This window comes from Cololabis saira, chromosome 11, assembly GCF_033807715.1.
Source record: "Cololabis saira isolate AMF1-May2022 chromosome 11, fColSai1.1, whole genome shotgun sequence".
Classification (NCBI taxonomy): domain Eukaryota; kingdom Metazoa; phylum Chordata; class Actinopteri; order Beloniformes; family Belonidae; genus Cololabis; species Cololabis saira.
The window spans coordinates 44,575,992-44,592,065 of NC_084597.1; the positions used below are offsets into that span (position 1 = coordinate 44,575,992).

Below are 16,074 nucleotides of genomic sequence, written 5' to 3' on the forward strand. Positions count from 1 at the left end.
TATAATATACATATATATAATTTACATATATATATACTATAATATACATACAATATGTATTTATAGACCAGGGGTCTGCAACATTTATTTTGCCATTTTGCACCCACTTCTACAAAGAATATTTTCTGGAGCCGCAAGAAAACAACAGAGATTTTAAAAGTTTTCATCTTTTATTTATTTTAGCTGTTACAACCCCTAAATATAACAACAGAAGTGCAGTGTGCATTTGTAGGCGTAGGTTGAAATAAATTAAACTGTGAACTGTAGGCCTATTTCAGTCTATATTTGTGTAAAAGTAAAATAAAAAATCCCCCACTTTAATATTTAAAAAAATTAGCAGCAGCTTAACAGCTTTAAAAATAAATATAGAAATATAGAAATTAAAAATAGTTATTTTAAAATAAGATGGCATCAACTCAAACTCCAAGAGAACTGCCCAACAAAATAAACGAATAATGTGACTAAAAATGAATTCAGAAATATCATTTATTTATGTTATGGGTTTTTTTCAAGGCCAAAGGGAGCCGCATGTTGCAGACCCCTGCTCTAGACTGAAGTACAATTTATTTGGAGGAAGGAACTATACCGCTTTAATTATTTCAATGTTGTTAATTTTTTTTTTTTTTTTTAAGTTTAATGCATCATAATGGTCATGATATGAGGGAAGACACGACTTGTATTCCTCACAAGGCTTTTATTTGGCACTAACGGTTAACAGAAAAACAGAAAACACCCCCAGCCTAGCTGTCAACGTTCACAAAGTGACGTCATCACCCGACTGTTGCCCAACGGGCCAACAGGCCAGATCTCACTACAATAATGTAGAATGTATGGAAGCCCCTTTCCGCCAGTAAAAGAAAAAAGTAATTATGAGATATAAAGTGGAAATTATGAGATAAAAAGTCCTAATTATCAGATAAAAATTCATAATTTTGACTTTCTATCACATAATTTCGACTTTCTATCTCATAATTTCGACTTTTTATCACATAATTATGACTTTCTTTCATCTTATTTTTTTTCTTTTACTGGCAGGAAATGGGCTTCCCTAATAATGTGTAAGCCAGTAAGAGAAAAAAATGAGGACACTGAACTGAAAAAAATTTTGACATTATATCTACAAATGGTGAAAAGTAAAAAAAGACTGTATATTTCGCAACAGATGGCATTAAAAACGGTCTTAAAACAGTTAAACATCTTTGTTCGGGGTCTGGAAACTCACCAGGGAGCAGCAGAAACTGGAGGATTTTACTGTGAAAATCTGCCAGGTATCAGTTCACACCTTACACAAAAATTCCTCCCACACACACAGGCACACACACGCACACACCCACTTTCCCAGTCCTGCCAAGACGTCATCTGTAATGAGGTCATCCTGTTAGTTTGTTGTGTAGAGGAAGGCAGATATGCTGGGTCGTATACCTGTCAAATTTTCATAAGCAAACACTTTTGGCCCGGTTTCTTATTTATAAGCACAAATCTTTACCTAAAAGATATTTAATATGCAACAATAGGGATTTTTGTTACTGAAGGAAATCCTTATTTTCTGACAGTTTGTTTAGGAATGGTATTGTACAGATCAATCAGCTTTTCAATAAGGAAGGGCATTTATTTAATTACCAAGAATTTCTTTCTCATTATAAGACCCCTAAAGAATTTGTTGTCGTCTTCAACACCATCCCAATACGGTGTTTTTATCATAATAACAACGAAGAGCATGACACAAGCTGACAGTGCCTGTCTCATACATAATTACTACCTGGAATACACACGTTCAGAACTTATGGATATGAAAATATGGACCCTTCCTAACTAGGGGTGGGCAAAAATATTGATACGGCAATATATCGCGATACATAGTCTCCCGATACGATATCGATATTCAATGTATGATTCGCGATATATTGCCGTATCAATATTTTTGCCCACCCCTAGCTGCACTTTATTTTGTGATTTCAGTGTGGGTGAGACACTGCATTTTATTTTGAGTATTTTGTATCTAAGAATAATGCACACACTGCACTTTTCATTGTGTTTCAGTGTGTTTTTTCATGCAAATATGTTGCATACGGTAATTAAAATGGAAAGTTTGAATTACATTGTTTTGACTCAGTCTGTCCAATGCATTATCACTATCATCTGATGTACATATATACAACTTGGATTTTAAGATGTGTAATGCATTTTTAAATTTTTCTGTGAACTATGTAGAATATCGCAATATATCGGGATATATCGCATAATCGGGATATCGCAATTTGTATCGTATTGTGGCTCAAGTATCGTGATGCGTATCGTATCGTGAGGTCCTTCCCAATACCCACCCCTATTCCTAACAGATATCTACTCATTAACACAGTTAAAGAAACTTCTTTCATAATCATTCATCGCTCTTAGTAAAACCAAGGTTAATCTAACATGAAGCTATTACTTGATCACAAAAACCCAACAGATACAAAAAAAGCCACCTTGGGAGTTGCACCCAAGGAACTAGTTAGAAGACTGTACCAATAATAAGGCACTCATTCTACTGACGCAGTGGGAGACGTGGTGCCATTTACAATAACCATTTTTATTCCACATATTGTACTAGTTAAAACGCTGTAAAACATTTCATGCATACAGGGAAGTTAAAAAAAAGGGGGGACCTTGTCAGGGCTGACGCTCCCCAGCAGGGGGGAAGTGTCGTCGAGGGTGAGAGGGATCCGTTATTTAATACATCCATGGAGGGATCCCTGGGGAAAATCACCCCAATCACACGTGACAGTTACACACACACAATGATGACAAATCAAAAGCCAGGGGGGGCACTCAACGAAAAGGGGGAACCACCACCAGGGACATGAGCACCACCACTGTTAACTCTCAGCCCCTGAAGGGACAGGGAAAGGAAAATAATATTAATGAAAAAAAAATAATTAATGTACAAATAAACAGAAAATATCCAAATTCACAGATCAAGATAAATGAATAAACTCAATATAACCCTCCAAAAACTAGTCTTAACTCAACGCAAACAAGATACCAAAACAATATAAATAACATAACATTATATTACTTAAATCATATACCAATCTTAATTAAAATCAGAAGTAAACAAATATCAAAATTGATTAAACAAAATGGGATATCAGAATTACTTAAATAAAAAAAAAAGACCAAAATGAACCCTGAACATAATACATACATCCACACATTAAATGAGCAAGCTCAGTTTACAACAGGGCTGACAGGAGACCGCAATTAGAGTCCAAGCATGCGTTTTCAATCGCAGGCACAGCAGGCGAGTGTACAGTCAAGCAGCAAGGTATAGCAAAGAAGATCACAGCAAAACCGTTTCATCCAAACCAGAGCGACTTCAGACGGGCAAAGCACTGGCAGGCTGCAGCACAGCAGTTCAGTGTGACCCCTGAGACGGTTCTCCACTCATCCTGGTTCCAGTTCTACCAGTCCCGGTTCCAGTTTTACCAGTCCCAGTTTCTGCTCTACTGATCCTGTTTTAAGATCTAAAATCTAAGAGGGAGGGGGAACTAAAATTATATTCATGACGCCTTTGTACCAAAGCTATGCAGATGACAGGCAGATACAGTCAGTCCGGAAAGTATGAGAACGCTTCACTTTTCCCACATTCTTTTATGTTACAGCCCTATTGATAATAGGAATAACTTTTTTTTTTCTCAGAATTCTACACAAAATACCCCATAATGACAACATGAAAGAAGTTTTGTTATGATTTTTGTAAATTTATAAAAAATAAAAAACTATAAATATCACCTGTGCATAAGTATTCAGAATGTTTGCCATGAAGCTCAAAATTGAGCTCTGGTTCATTCTATTTCCACTGATCTCTCTCAAGTTGTTTCTACAGCTTAATGGGAGTCCACCTGTGGTGAATTCAGTTGATTGGACTTGATTTGGAAAGACACACACCTGTCTACATAAGCTCTCACAGTTGGCAGTGCATGATGCAACACAAACCAAACATGAAGTCAAAAGAATTGTCTTCAGACCTCCGAAACAGGATTGTTTCGAGGCACAAATCTGGGGAAGGGTACAAAAAAATTTCTGCTGCTTTGAAGGTCCCAGTGAGCACTGTGGCCTGCATCATCCTTAAATGGAAGAAGTTTGGAACCACCAGGAATCTCCCTAGAGCTGGCCGCCCGCCTAAGCTGAGCAATCGGGGGAGAAGGGCCTTATGGCACTTTTGCACTAGGACTTACTGAGCCCGACTCGGCTCGTCACGCCTCTACCCGCCTTTACCCGTTTGTTTTTCCACTGCCAGGGGAGAAGCGGGCAGGTTTGGGTGAAGCTGCTGTGACGTTCTCGATTGCGCAACACCTTTGTTCATGTCGGTGCTGATCAGAAATCAGCTGGAGCCGGGAGCGGCTGAGAGTAAAACAGCCCGTCTACATCCCTTTTTTAATTCTCTCCTCAGTCACCAGGTTTATGAACATCTGCACCTCAGAGTTGGATCACCAAACAGACGTTTTGCGCTTTATAATAAAATCGCTGCGAGCCGCGGGTCGCTCTCGCGCTGACTCCCGCTTCCTGATTCAAACGTCTGACGACCCCGCCCCCCGACCAATCAGAGGCGTGGCGGGTGGTGACGTCAGAAATAGTCCCTGCTCAGCCCTGGTTAGAACCTCGCCAGAATGGTTACAGAAATAGTATTGGCTTGTGTCTTGTTTTCATTGCTGCAGGGAGATTGTGACTGGAGCGGCCTGCCAGGCTGCTCTGTCAAGTTCGGATTATAACATCAACAATTGTATTGAAAAAAAAAAGGCAGATCCCAGTAATTTTCCATCTGCCTTAAGTCTGTGGTTCATCAATGGCGACTCCAAACAGACGAATTATTGATCAATTTCCGCCAAGCCGAGCTTCCAACTTCTCCAAGGTCTTATCCAACGTTAAAGTCTGAGTGTTGGTCGCCGTGCTTATCCCCTCAGCAACGTCGGGCAGCTTAGAAAGGGCCAGAACAGCTTTCGACGACTTACGCGTTTGTCGATAGACCAGGAATCCACCAACTCCAAACAGCAGAAATCCTGTTATCATTAGTCCAATTATGAAGGCATCTTCAGCGTCCTCGTCGGACAGGATCCACAGACACAAAATCCTCCAATAGGAGTCCATCATGTGTCCGGCGAAAAATGTCCCGTCGGGGCAGGAGGGCTCCCTTGTCTCCTGAAAAATGTGGTCAATTGTGCTGAGAGACCAGGTAACCAATTCCATGATTGTAGAGTTTCCGAGGAGTGAAAAGAGAGGCTCTGAAAAGACAAGACAGGACAAAAAGCAGCAGCAGGGCAGATAGGGAGGAGAGGAGCAGAAAAAGCGTCCGCCTTCGCCGAGAGCCGGAAGAAGCGATGTATTGTTTGGATTTATAGACTATCAGAGAGAATTGAACAATGAGCAGACCAACCTTGCAACTATCGGATAGCCCTTGCTCGTGGTGAACGCTGCAGTGAACACCACTGACACACCGGGTAGTAGCCAATCTGGTCATATTAAACTGTGTTTTGTCATTAATAAGCACGGTTTTTAATGATTTTGCATTGGTTCGATGTAGCAAATACATCAATCCAGGAAGGTTATTTCCTTCAGTTTATCGTAATGATCACGTTTATGACTTTTTTTCTACAATTATAACTTGGGTTTTCATGTTTTAATGTTTGGTGTTTTTTAAATAAATACAGCTGGGAAAATGAGTATTGAACACGTCAACATTTTCTAATATTTATAATCGAGCTATTGACATGAAATTTTCACCAGATGTCGGCATCAACCCAAGTAATGCACACATACAAAGAAATCCAAACATTTATGTCCATAAATTAAGTTATGTGTAATAAAGTGAAATGGCACAGGGAATAAGTATTGAACACATGAAGAAAAGGAGGGGTAAAAAGGTCTGGAAAGCCAAGAAAACAGCTGGAGTTTGTCAGTATTTAGAAAGTTAACCTGTCCCCTATTAGTGTAAAGTAATATCAGCTGGTTTAGTCCTGACTGATGCCTTTTAAAAAGGTTTCTCACCAGCAAGGTGTTAGACAAGAAGCATTGCACGATGGGTAAAAGCAAAGAGCTGTCAAAAGACCTACGCAACCTTATTGTTGCAAAACACACTGAAGGCATTGGTTACAGGCGCTTTTCTAAACTTCTGAAAGTTCCAGTGAGTACCATTGGGGCCATCATCCGGAAGTGGAAAGAACACGGCATCACCATAAAGCAGCCACGGCCAGGTGCTCCTCGCAACATTTCAGACAGAGGAGTCAGAACAATCATCAGAAGGTTCTCCAACAGCCCAGGACCACTCGTGGAGAGCTGCAGAAAGACCTGGAATCAGCAGGTACCGTTGTTTCAAAGAAAACAATTAATGCACTCAACCGCCATGGCCTCCATGCACGCACACCACGCAAGACTCCATTTCTGAAGAAGAAGCATGTTGAAGCTCGTTTGGAGTTTGCGACACAACATTTGGATAAACCCATGACATTCTGGGAGAACATACTCTGGTCAGATGAGACAGAAAATTGAACTCTTCGGATGTCATAAGACACAACATGTTTGGAGGAAAAATGGCACCACACATCACCCCCGAAACACCATACCAACAGTCAGGTTTGGAGGTGGGAGCATCATGGTATGGGGCTGTTTTTCAGCATGTGGTACTGGTAGACTTCATATCATTGAAGGAATAATGACTGGAGAAAAGTATGGAGACATTCTTGATCAGAATCTGCTGTCATCTGCCAGGCTGCTGAAGATGAAAAGAGGGTGGATCTTTCAGCAAGACAACGACCCCAAGCACACAGCCAAGCTAACACTCAACTGGTTGAAGAAAAAGAAAATAAAGCTGCTAGAATAGCCCAGTCAATCACCAGACTTGAATCCAATTGAAAATCTTTGGAAAGAACTGAAGATCCGGGTTCACAGAAGAGACCCCCGGAACCTTGAAGATTTGAAGGCAGTTTGTGTGGATGAATGGGCCAAAATCACACCTGAGCAATGTATTCAGAATCAGAATCAGAAAAAGCTTTATTGCCAGGTCAGACATAAATCAGACGAGAGAACTTGACTTCGGTTTGCACCGATGGCACCATTAATTCGACTGGTTTCTCCATACAGGAGGCGTCTTGAGGCTGTAATCACCAACAAAGGTTTTTGCACCAAGTATTAAATACATTTCAGTAAGCGTGTTCAATACTTATTCCCTGTGCCATTTCACTTTATTACACATAACTTAATTTATGGACATAAATGTTTGGATTTCTTTGTATGTGTGCATTACTTGGGTTGATGCTGACATCTGGTGAAAACTTCATGTCAATAGCTCGATTAGAAACATGCTTTTTGAGAGAAATGTTGACGTGTTCAATACTCATTTTCCCCGCTGTAAATAAAAGTCTCCAAGCATGAGGCTCCTTTTAAGAAATGAGACTCTCTAGCGCCACCCTTCGCCACGACGGCCGTCGGGGGTACTGCAGCCAACAGCGAAGCCGGCACGGGAGAACGGGGAGAACGTGCATGCAGCGTCATGTGACGTCACATCCGCCGCCCAGCGCAGGAAACTCGGCCCCAGCACTGCAGCACATTTTGCAGCACACAGCCTGTTCAAGGCAACGGAGAGATACACTAGAGGGCTCATTGTTTTTGGTTTGGAACGCTTCATCTGACATTATTACTAGAAAACTTAAAACGTATACTGATTTTTTTCATAAATCCTGCCTCAATCTCCTTTAATGAGAAAAAGCCAAAAGAGGAAGACCTTTGTAATCTCCTGGAACAGAACGGTCTTTGTTGGAAACATGATTACAAACTCTTTTGTTCATTAAAAGCTTGAGGAGTTAGGAAGGAAGTACTGCTGAACTGGTCCAGAGCTGGTTTCTGTGACGTTTCCTCAATCCTGAAGAGCTCACCTGTCTCAGATAAACTGGTTTTACCCGAGTAGTTCATTTGTGCCAGAAACACAGACCTCAGAGTTTTCTCACAGTTTTTATTGAAATTGCACTCAGACAGCAGGTTTGGTCTGGACGGCGTGACTGGACCAGCAGCACTCTTGGTTCTCCTTCCAGCTGGAGTCCTGGTCATCGTACACTTCCTGTCGATGACAAACGCACCGTCAGTGGTCGTCGCTGGCCGGCGCTGGCCAGCGGTGCTCCGGGATCTTACCTTCTTCCAGATGGGAACGCTGGCCTTCAGCTGGCTGATGGCCTGCTGAATCGCCTGCTGACCGTCACTGCGGTGCGGCGACGAGATCGCCATGACAACGCTGGCCTCGCCCACCTTCACCCACCTGAGAGAGGAAGTTCACAGGTGAGACAGACAAGTGATCATGTACTGAACACCTTCATGCCAATCTCCAGTCCTCAGCACACATACCAAACAAGAATCAAACCATTCATATTAGGGAAATGACGGTGACATGTGCGCGCCAGTATGAGTGTTGTTTGCAGGGGCCGCAGATTTGGAATAGGATTGATAATGGTGTTGCGTTCTATCTCCAAGTTTAAAAGACAACTAAAAAATAATCTTTTACTAACCTATATATAATATAAAATGCTTCTTCATGGACTGCTGGGATGTATGTGTGTGACTGTATGTGTATGTAATGTTAAGTATGTATGTTAAGTGTTTTTTTGTGTACTTGTATGCATTTATCCATCACCATCTCTTTACGGATGGAAACTGCTTATTCCATTGACTGTACCACTACCCTTATATGAACTATGGGCCCCCACCTATAAGCTTTCCTAGCTTCCTTGGGGGACCCATTCACTCTACCCACTTAATTCAATTGTATTATTATAATTATTATTATGGTATTGTGAATAAATTCAAACTTCAATGTAGAGAGGAGGGCAATTACAGGAGAGATTATTTCATCACAAATCACCTTACTGCTTCTACTTCTGTCAGAACCAGATGGACTTTGTTAAAACCTTTGCCAGTTACAAGAAGTTATCAATCTGAGCTAATATTAACCTATTACGTATTAATAAAGTAATTCTGTCACTACTCAAATTTGTCACTACTGAAACAATTTTTCAAACCAGGACCGTTCCAGTTCTACCAGTCTGACTTGAATCATTTTTCTCTGTAATTTATTTCTTTGTTGTTGTATCTTTGGGTGAAAGTGTTAAATGTGGTTTGTCATTGTTGGACGGATCTGATCAGACAATAGTTAGCATGATAGCTGACTGTCAGTTAAGCTAAACTAAAGTAGCTAACTTGTGGTAATTAGCAGTGTTGTGCTAGTTACTGAAAAATAGTAACTAGTTACCGTTACTAGTTACTTCAACTCAGTTAGTAACTCAGTTACTTAGACCAAAAAGTAATGAGTTACTATGAAAAGTAACTTTTTATGGCACTTTTGCACTAGGACTTACTCGGCCCGACTCGGGCCTTTACCCGCCTCTACCCGTGTGTTTTTCCACAGCCAGGGGAGAAGTGGGCAGGTTGGGGTGAAGCTGCTGTGACGTACTCGATTGCGCAACACCTTTGTTCGTGTCGGCGCTGATGAGAAATCAGCTGGAGCCGGGAGCGGCTGAGAAAAAAAAACAGCCCGTCTACATCCCTTTTTTAATTCTCTCGTCAGTCACCAGGTTTATGAACATCTGCACCTCAGAGTTGGATCACAAAACAGACGTTTTGCGCTTTATAATAAATCGCCGCGAGCCGCGAGTCGCTCTTGCTCTGACTCCCGCTTCCTGATTCAAACGTCTGACGGCCCCGCCCCCTGACCAATCAGTGGCGCGGAGGGTGGTGACGTCAGAAATAGTCCCTGCTCAGCCCTGAGATAGAACCTCGCCAGAATGGTTACAGAAATAGTATCGGCTTGGAGCGGCTCTACCCGTCTCAGCCCGAATGCAAAAGTGCAAAATTGGGCCATGGCGGGTAGAACCGAGGAGAAGCGATACTAGTGCAAAAGGGCCATTAGTTACTTTAAATAAAAACATTATTTTAAATGCTCCCATTAATCCCCTCTAGCCTTCATTTCAGCAGGTACTGTATGGATTTGCATTGTGCATCGTGTTCTGCATTCTGATTGGCTAAACAGTCTCCCCACTTCTTCACTTCCTGTGTCAATAACGTTGGTTGCTTAGCAACAATGCTGAGAACGACCAATGAGCTTCAGCAGCAGCTCAAGAACGGGACCTTTGATGAATTGTTCATTACAGTCTCAGGCCACGTTTACACGTAGCCGGGTATTTACAAAAACGGATATTTTTCCCTCTCCGTTTTCAAAAATATCCTCGTTTACACGGACTCGCATGAAAACGCTGGTAACGTCATGCCAGCCAATCAGAATCCTGGAAAAAACATCAACAAATGACACGTGTAACTTCCAGTTAAGGCTGATTTATGGTTCCGCGTTACACCATGTCCACACGGCATGCGAGCGAGCGAGCTTTATTTTTTATTTGCACTGTCTACACTGGTTGCGAGCGATGCGGCGCCGTTTTGAGCTGGACTTTTGTCGCACGCCCTGCTTCTATTTTCTTTTCTTCCTGTTGCTTGCTTTGAAAGCCGGTTGAAAGTTGAAAAAAAAGTTGAAAGCGCTGTAGGAAACAGTCATTTCAATACAAGAACCTCAATAAAGTGGCAACTGCTGGAGGGAGATGCCAGGGAGCTGGAAGGTTCTTATAAAATAATAAGATATAATAAGAATTATCATCTTATCATAATCTTATTAGGGCTTAATTTGTGCCGGATCCAACAAGATCTGGTACCTATTTGATCATTTCTCGTGTCCTCTGCTTTTCCCCACATCCCAGTAATGACATGTTTGCTGCTTTAACACCACGAACACGCCGCTCACTCCAGCTGTTCGCTGTTTGATTGCGTCACCACACGCCGTTATTTTGTTCGTTTTTTTCCCCACTTTGGTCGGACGTTAGACCTGCTTCTACTTTCTTCCTGCCGCCTTGTCTAGGAGTTCTTTTAGGAGTTTCTTTTAAGAGCGCACGGGCGGTTGGTGGGGCGAATAAAAGGCGAGTCTCGGGCGGGTGAATAAAGGCAGATTTATGGTTCCGCGTAAAATCGACGGCGTAGCCTACGGCGTAGGCTCTGCGTCGATTTAACGCGGGACCATAATTCAGGCTTTACTTCCAAGACGGAACGAGAGTCTGAGAGAATTTAAAACAGGTAAAATAAAATAAAATATTGACGGTGGCCAAACAAATTGTAAACACAGGTCGCACTCATGACGCTGCTGGTGACGTTTCTGTCGAATAATGTGACGTAAATCTCCGTTTTCCTCCGTTTTCCTCCGTTTTGTCTGTTTAGACGCAAACGTGAAGACAGAGTTTTTGAAAATCTCCACTTTGGCCGGAGTTTTCAGAAATGATCGTTTTTGGGGGCTTTGACCTCCGTTTTGGTGTAAACGAACGGCCAAAACGCATGAAAACGCCTCAGTTTTTGCCCCGTGTAAACGGGGCCTCAGATATAATCCATGGTGTCGGCTTATAAGAATCTTTTTGCCCAGAAGAAAAAACAGCGACAACGACCCATAACTATTTTCTTCTCTCGAAAAACCACACCTGCACCGGGGGGTTTAGGATAAAAAGACGCTACAGAGTCGGGATGCAGCGCCTCAGAAGAGCAGTGAAATACGTGCGAGGCGGGGCTGATCTCTGCAATGTGAAGCCTTCTATAATAATTGTAAAAAAAAAAAGAAAAAAAGGTTGCTACTTCGCGGATTTCACTTAAAACGGGTTCTTTTTGGAACGTAACCCCCGCGAAAAACCAGGGATTACTGTAATGACAATATCTCCACGTTGTGAAACTCGCCTTCTCTTGGCCCATGACCGTCATGTTTTTGAATAAACACACACTACGTTTCCTCCGGTCTCCGCGTGTGGGGGAAAAAAGCTTCACTGTAGCTGCAGAAATAACGGAGTAATGCACCGTTTGGTAACGGTAACTGCGTTACTGAATTTAAAAAGTAATGCGTTAGAGTATTAGTTACCGCCAAACTAACAGCGTTACTAAATAACGCGTTAGCCCCAACACTGGTAACTAGTCGCGTTCAATCCAGCTTCCATTAACCAGGGTTCAACCCGGGGTGGGTGGAGTGTGCAGTGACCTTCATCAAAAAGATTTCAGCTTTCAAACCAACTCTTCACAGATGTATGGACAGGCCTTGGATGACTCGGTGGGTTTAGCGGGCGCCGTTTGCAGAGGCTATTGCCTCATCCAGGCAGCACAGGTACAAATCCCAGCCTGGCGCTTTTTGCTGCCTGCCCTCCTCCGTCTACAGAAGTTAAAATTCACTCAGAAGCCTAGAAATTCAGACTTTTCAAACTCAATAGTTAGTAATAGTTTGCTAACCCAGTCAAAGCACATGTGAGCAATAATTTCAGCTCTTAAATCGTCTTTTTTAAGTGGGTATAAAAGAAGACGGCTCATTTTGTTTCTCCACTATATCTGGACAGAGTGGGTTTTGGTGCCTCCACTGCTTGCAGGTGCTCAATATATCTGATCAGTCTGGATGTAACTGTCCTGCTGCCAGGCCCGGTTCTACGAGGGTGCATCAGCATTGCACCCTCAGTTTATGTGTTTGCATGCTCAGTTGAAAAGACGAAACGAAAACTGACAAATGCGCGGGTTAAGCCTGATTTATGGTTCTGCGTTAAATCGTAGGCGTATCCTACGGCGTAGGGTACGCGGCGACGCGCACCGTACGTTCGCGTCCCCGCGTATCCTACGGCGTAAGCTCTGCGTTGGTGCAACGCGGAACCATAAATCAGCCAGTGTGCGTCACTCATATGCTTCCAGCAGTTTCCTGCACCAGCAAGACGCTGCTCTCTGCTGCACCGTTAACACAAAGTAACCATGGATATTCAGAAGTGGTTCAAGCACAACGACGCAAGCAAGTTTATATTTATGGTTATATTTATTTTTGTTGCTACGTTTTATTTTCTGTTGCTAGATTGTCTGATGGGTGAAGTAGCCCAGACTAAATGTAGCATTTTTTCTTTGTTGCAAAAATGCACTTGAAAGACACTTTAAATATTATTGTTTGACTGGTATCATTCCACTTGAAATGACTGTCATGTTTAGTGATGGTTTTGAGCTGTATAGATAAAATTAGTTTGAATTTCTATGTTTTATTTTCAGGGTAAGAAACATCTGTTGCTAGATTGTCTGATGGGTGAGGTAGCCCAGACAAATGTAGCATTTTCTTTGTTCTGCAGCAATATTGCTGCAATAAAGCATTCAAAAATTTTTATTTTTTTTTTAAATATTCTTGTTTTGCTAGTATCATTCCGCTTGAAGTTATGGGAAAAAGCATAATTGAGTGTTGAATAACGTGCCAGGCATGTGCACCCCCTCTGATCTGAGATGCACCGTAGTCATCATTTTCTAGAACCGGCCCTGCCTGCTGCACATCACCTTTAAGAGCGACAAGCAGGTCTACCGTAATCTGACTTTGGCTTTAGTGCCCGACTCCCAGTCGGACACCCCACCCCCAGCCTGACCCCAGCCTGACCCCAGCGTGACCCCAGTCTGACCCCAGTCTGTGGTGGATGCAGACGTGCTTCACGTTCGGCCAGCGTGCTCTGATGTCATCACACAGCCTGCTGAACTCTGATTGGGCCATGGGCTCGTATGCCTCATACTCCAGTCCAACCACCTTCTTGCTGTCCACCATGTCCTCTCGAGTCGTACCTGCACACACACACACACACACACACACTCAGAAAAGGCCTGTTTCTGCTCTATAATAACTTAAAGGTATAGTCTGTGATCGTATTCAAAAACATTTATTGTTATACTGGGTGAAATGGTCCTTCCATCCTGAGAGTAGCCAGTGAATAATGTGTTCAGAAAAAGGAAAGAAAAACATCCGACCTCTCTGACAGCTTTAATCCTGTAAAAACTCTGACCAATCTGTTTTTTGCGCACCGAGTGGCACGGATTGGTCAGAGGACCAGAGGATTGGCAGGGGGAAAGAACCAATCAGATGCCTTCATTTTAAGTCCCGCCCACGCCCTCCTCTGTCCCATGCACGCACTTGGCAAAAGAAAGCCAAAGTGTGATTCTGCGGCGCAGGTTGTCCGCTACCGGGGGTCTGGGGTCCGTGGGGATGGAGGCGTCTCCATCCCGGCGAGGGCGTAGAGCGCCGGTGCGGGTGGCGGTGCGGGTGGCGGTGCGCTGCGGTGCCGTGCAGGCTCTGTTGCCACGGCTACGCCGTAGGCTACGGCGTACCCTACGGCGTAAGCTACGCCGTAGCCTACGCCGTAGGGTACGCGGCGACGCGCACCATTCTGCGTTGGTGTAACGCGGAACCATAAATCAGCCTTCAGTGTGTCTCTGTCTGCTGTTCTGAACTTCTCTGTTGTCTCATTTTGCTGGGACGTCGGGTCCCTCCGCCGAGACACAACTTTTGCGGTATGCGTTCATTGTTGTGTCTAAAAATGATGCACAGTGCTCACCCAATCAGAAACAGTAAAGATATTCTGTGATATTTTTTTATGTATATAAAAAAATAAAATTTAAAAAAAATAAAGGATCCCCATAACTTTGATTGGGTGGGCAGGATGCACGTTTGGGTGGGCACAGCCCACCCCTGCCCCCCCTAAAACTCTAGACGGAGCGCTGACGGGACTCTGTCCTCCGTTCAGTGAGCTCTTCAGCCGTATACTCTGGCTCAAAACGGTAAGGACGTCCATCATATTCAAAGTCGTCATCCACAACCTCAGAATTTGACAAATATTCAGACATGTTTCAAATAACTAACAGTAAACTAACAGTAGTGAACTCCAGCTGTACACGGAGCTGTGTCTGCGATGCGCGCACAGAGATGAAGTCATGAGTTCAGAGGTCTTGTTTACAAACTGATTTATTTATTACACACACAGCGTCGGATGTTCACTACCGTTATATGGAGAAGCGGCTCGCACAAAACTCCTAATATCTTCCGAAGGACTCCAAATGACACCAAACTTTTATGGGTGAGTACACGACTATAAAAAATGCCAGAAATAAGGTCCAGGTTGTAAAAAACTGAACTTTCCCTTTAAAGTGGAGCCTTTTTTCATAGTTTTGGTGTGCTGCATGTGTATCATGCTTCACGTAGTTAAAGGTGGACGACATCTGCATTGTGACCCCCGGGGAAACCCTTTCAGCACAAAAAAACTATTTATTTTGGTTACCGACCTATGAACATGGAAACGGCTCCACAGGAGGCGCTGTTGACGGCGTCCGCCACCTCCTGCACCGACAGCTTGTCATGGCTCAGCCTGAAGACGTCCCTCTGCTGCTCACACATCTGTGCAACAGAAACATCCACATCATCATACTCCACCTTTGTAACTATAAATCTATCACCACATTCAGTCTTTGGAGCCCCCAAATCACTGCTCTAAAAGAATACTAAATACTACACCAATTAAATTGAATTAATAAAAACCAATTAAATGAGTTACACCTGTACTTGAAAATAGGAATGACTCAGATCCATCAACGGGAATTTATCCTCCCTCCCTCCCTCCCTCCCTTCCTTCCTTCCTTCCTGTGGATTTAACACAGAACCATAAATCAGCTTTACACAAAAACGTCATCAACGTGAATTTATCGTTTTTATCGCGAGATGACAAATTCTTACCGTGGGGAATTTTTTTGACGGTATATGGTGAACGGTAAAATATCGCCCGTTCCTACATCATCATCATCACCGTCATCTCCCCCAACGTTGCATTGGGAGGGCTGGATGGCTCACCTCCTAACCTCCACTGAGCGGCGGCACCACGGCAACCTCGTCCCCGTCTGCCAGAGTCACCACCTGGTCGCCGATGACGACGTACTGCTGACGCACCGCCAACACCACCTGACCTCGCAGCACAGTCAGTCTGAACACACATCACACACACTTTTATGGTCACGGGTGTCGTATGATCATTTAGATCCATGTTTCCTATCTTACATGGTTATGTACCTGGGATGTCGCCGCAGCAACAGTTCCCAGAGATCCCTGCTACTGATTAGTGTCGGAACTGCAGCAAGTTCCTCCTCCTTCAGTCCTGTCAGCTCTGCGCTCTTTGCGAAGTACAATACCGTCACCTGAAGGAACAAATA

General features: G+C 43.3%; 1 protein-coding gene across 2 annotated transcripts; it reads right to left on the reverse strand.

The window, feature by feature from the left end:
* Positions 1 to 7,973: 7,973 nt before the first annotated feature.
* LOC133454801 (molybdopterin synthase catalytic subunit) lies at positions 7,974 to 15,852 on the reverse strand. 2 transcript variants are annotated; one of them, XM_061733528.1, is made up of 5 exons: positions 15,719 to 15,852; positions 15,157 to 15,268; positions 13,536 to 13,665; positions 8,164 to 8,287; positions 7,974 to 8,092 (listed from the first exon to the last, which is right to left on the reverse strand). In XM_061733528.1, the coding sequence occupies exons 2-5, from the start codon at positions 15,266 to 15,268 to the stop codon at positions 8,003 to 8,005; spliced, it is 456 nt and encodes a 151-aa protein (XP_061589512.1). In that variant the 5' UTR covers positions 15,719 to 15,852; the 3' UTR covers positions 7,974 to 8,002. The 2 variants fall into 2 exon arrangements, with proteins under 2 accessions (XP_061589512.1, XP_061589511.1); XM_061733527.1 differs by having other exon boundaries at positions 13,509 to 13,665.
* Positions 15,853 to 16,074: the final 222 nt, after the last annotated feature.

What these genes read in the sequence shown, in the direction of transcription:
- LOC133454801 (XM_061733527.1), bottom strand. Translation starts at nt 15,268, where the DNA reads ATGTGTGAGCAGCAGAGGGACGTCTTCAGGCTGAGCCATGACAAGCTG. An exon ending in AGCCGTTTCCATGTTCATAG is followed by an intron (nt 13,666 to 15,156) that starts GTCGGTAACCAA and finishes GTGTGTGTGCAG; the next exon opens with GTACGACTCGAGAGGACATG. An exon ending in GCGTTCCCATCTGGAAGAAG is followed by an intron (nt 8,093 to 8,163) that starts GTAAGATCCCGG and finishes TGTCATCGACAG; the next exon opens with GAAGTGTACGATGACCAGGA.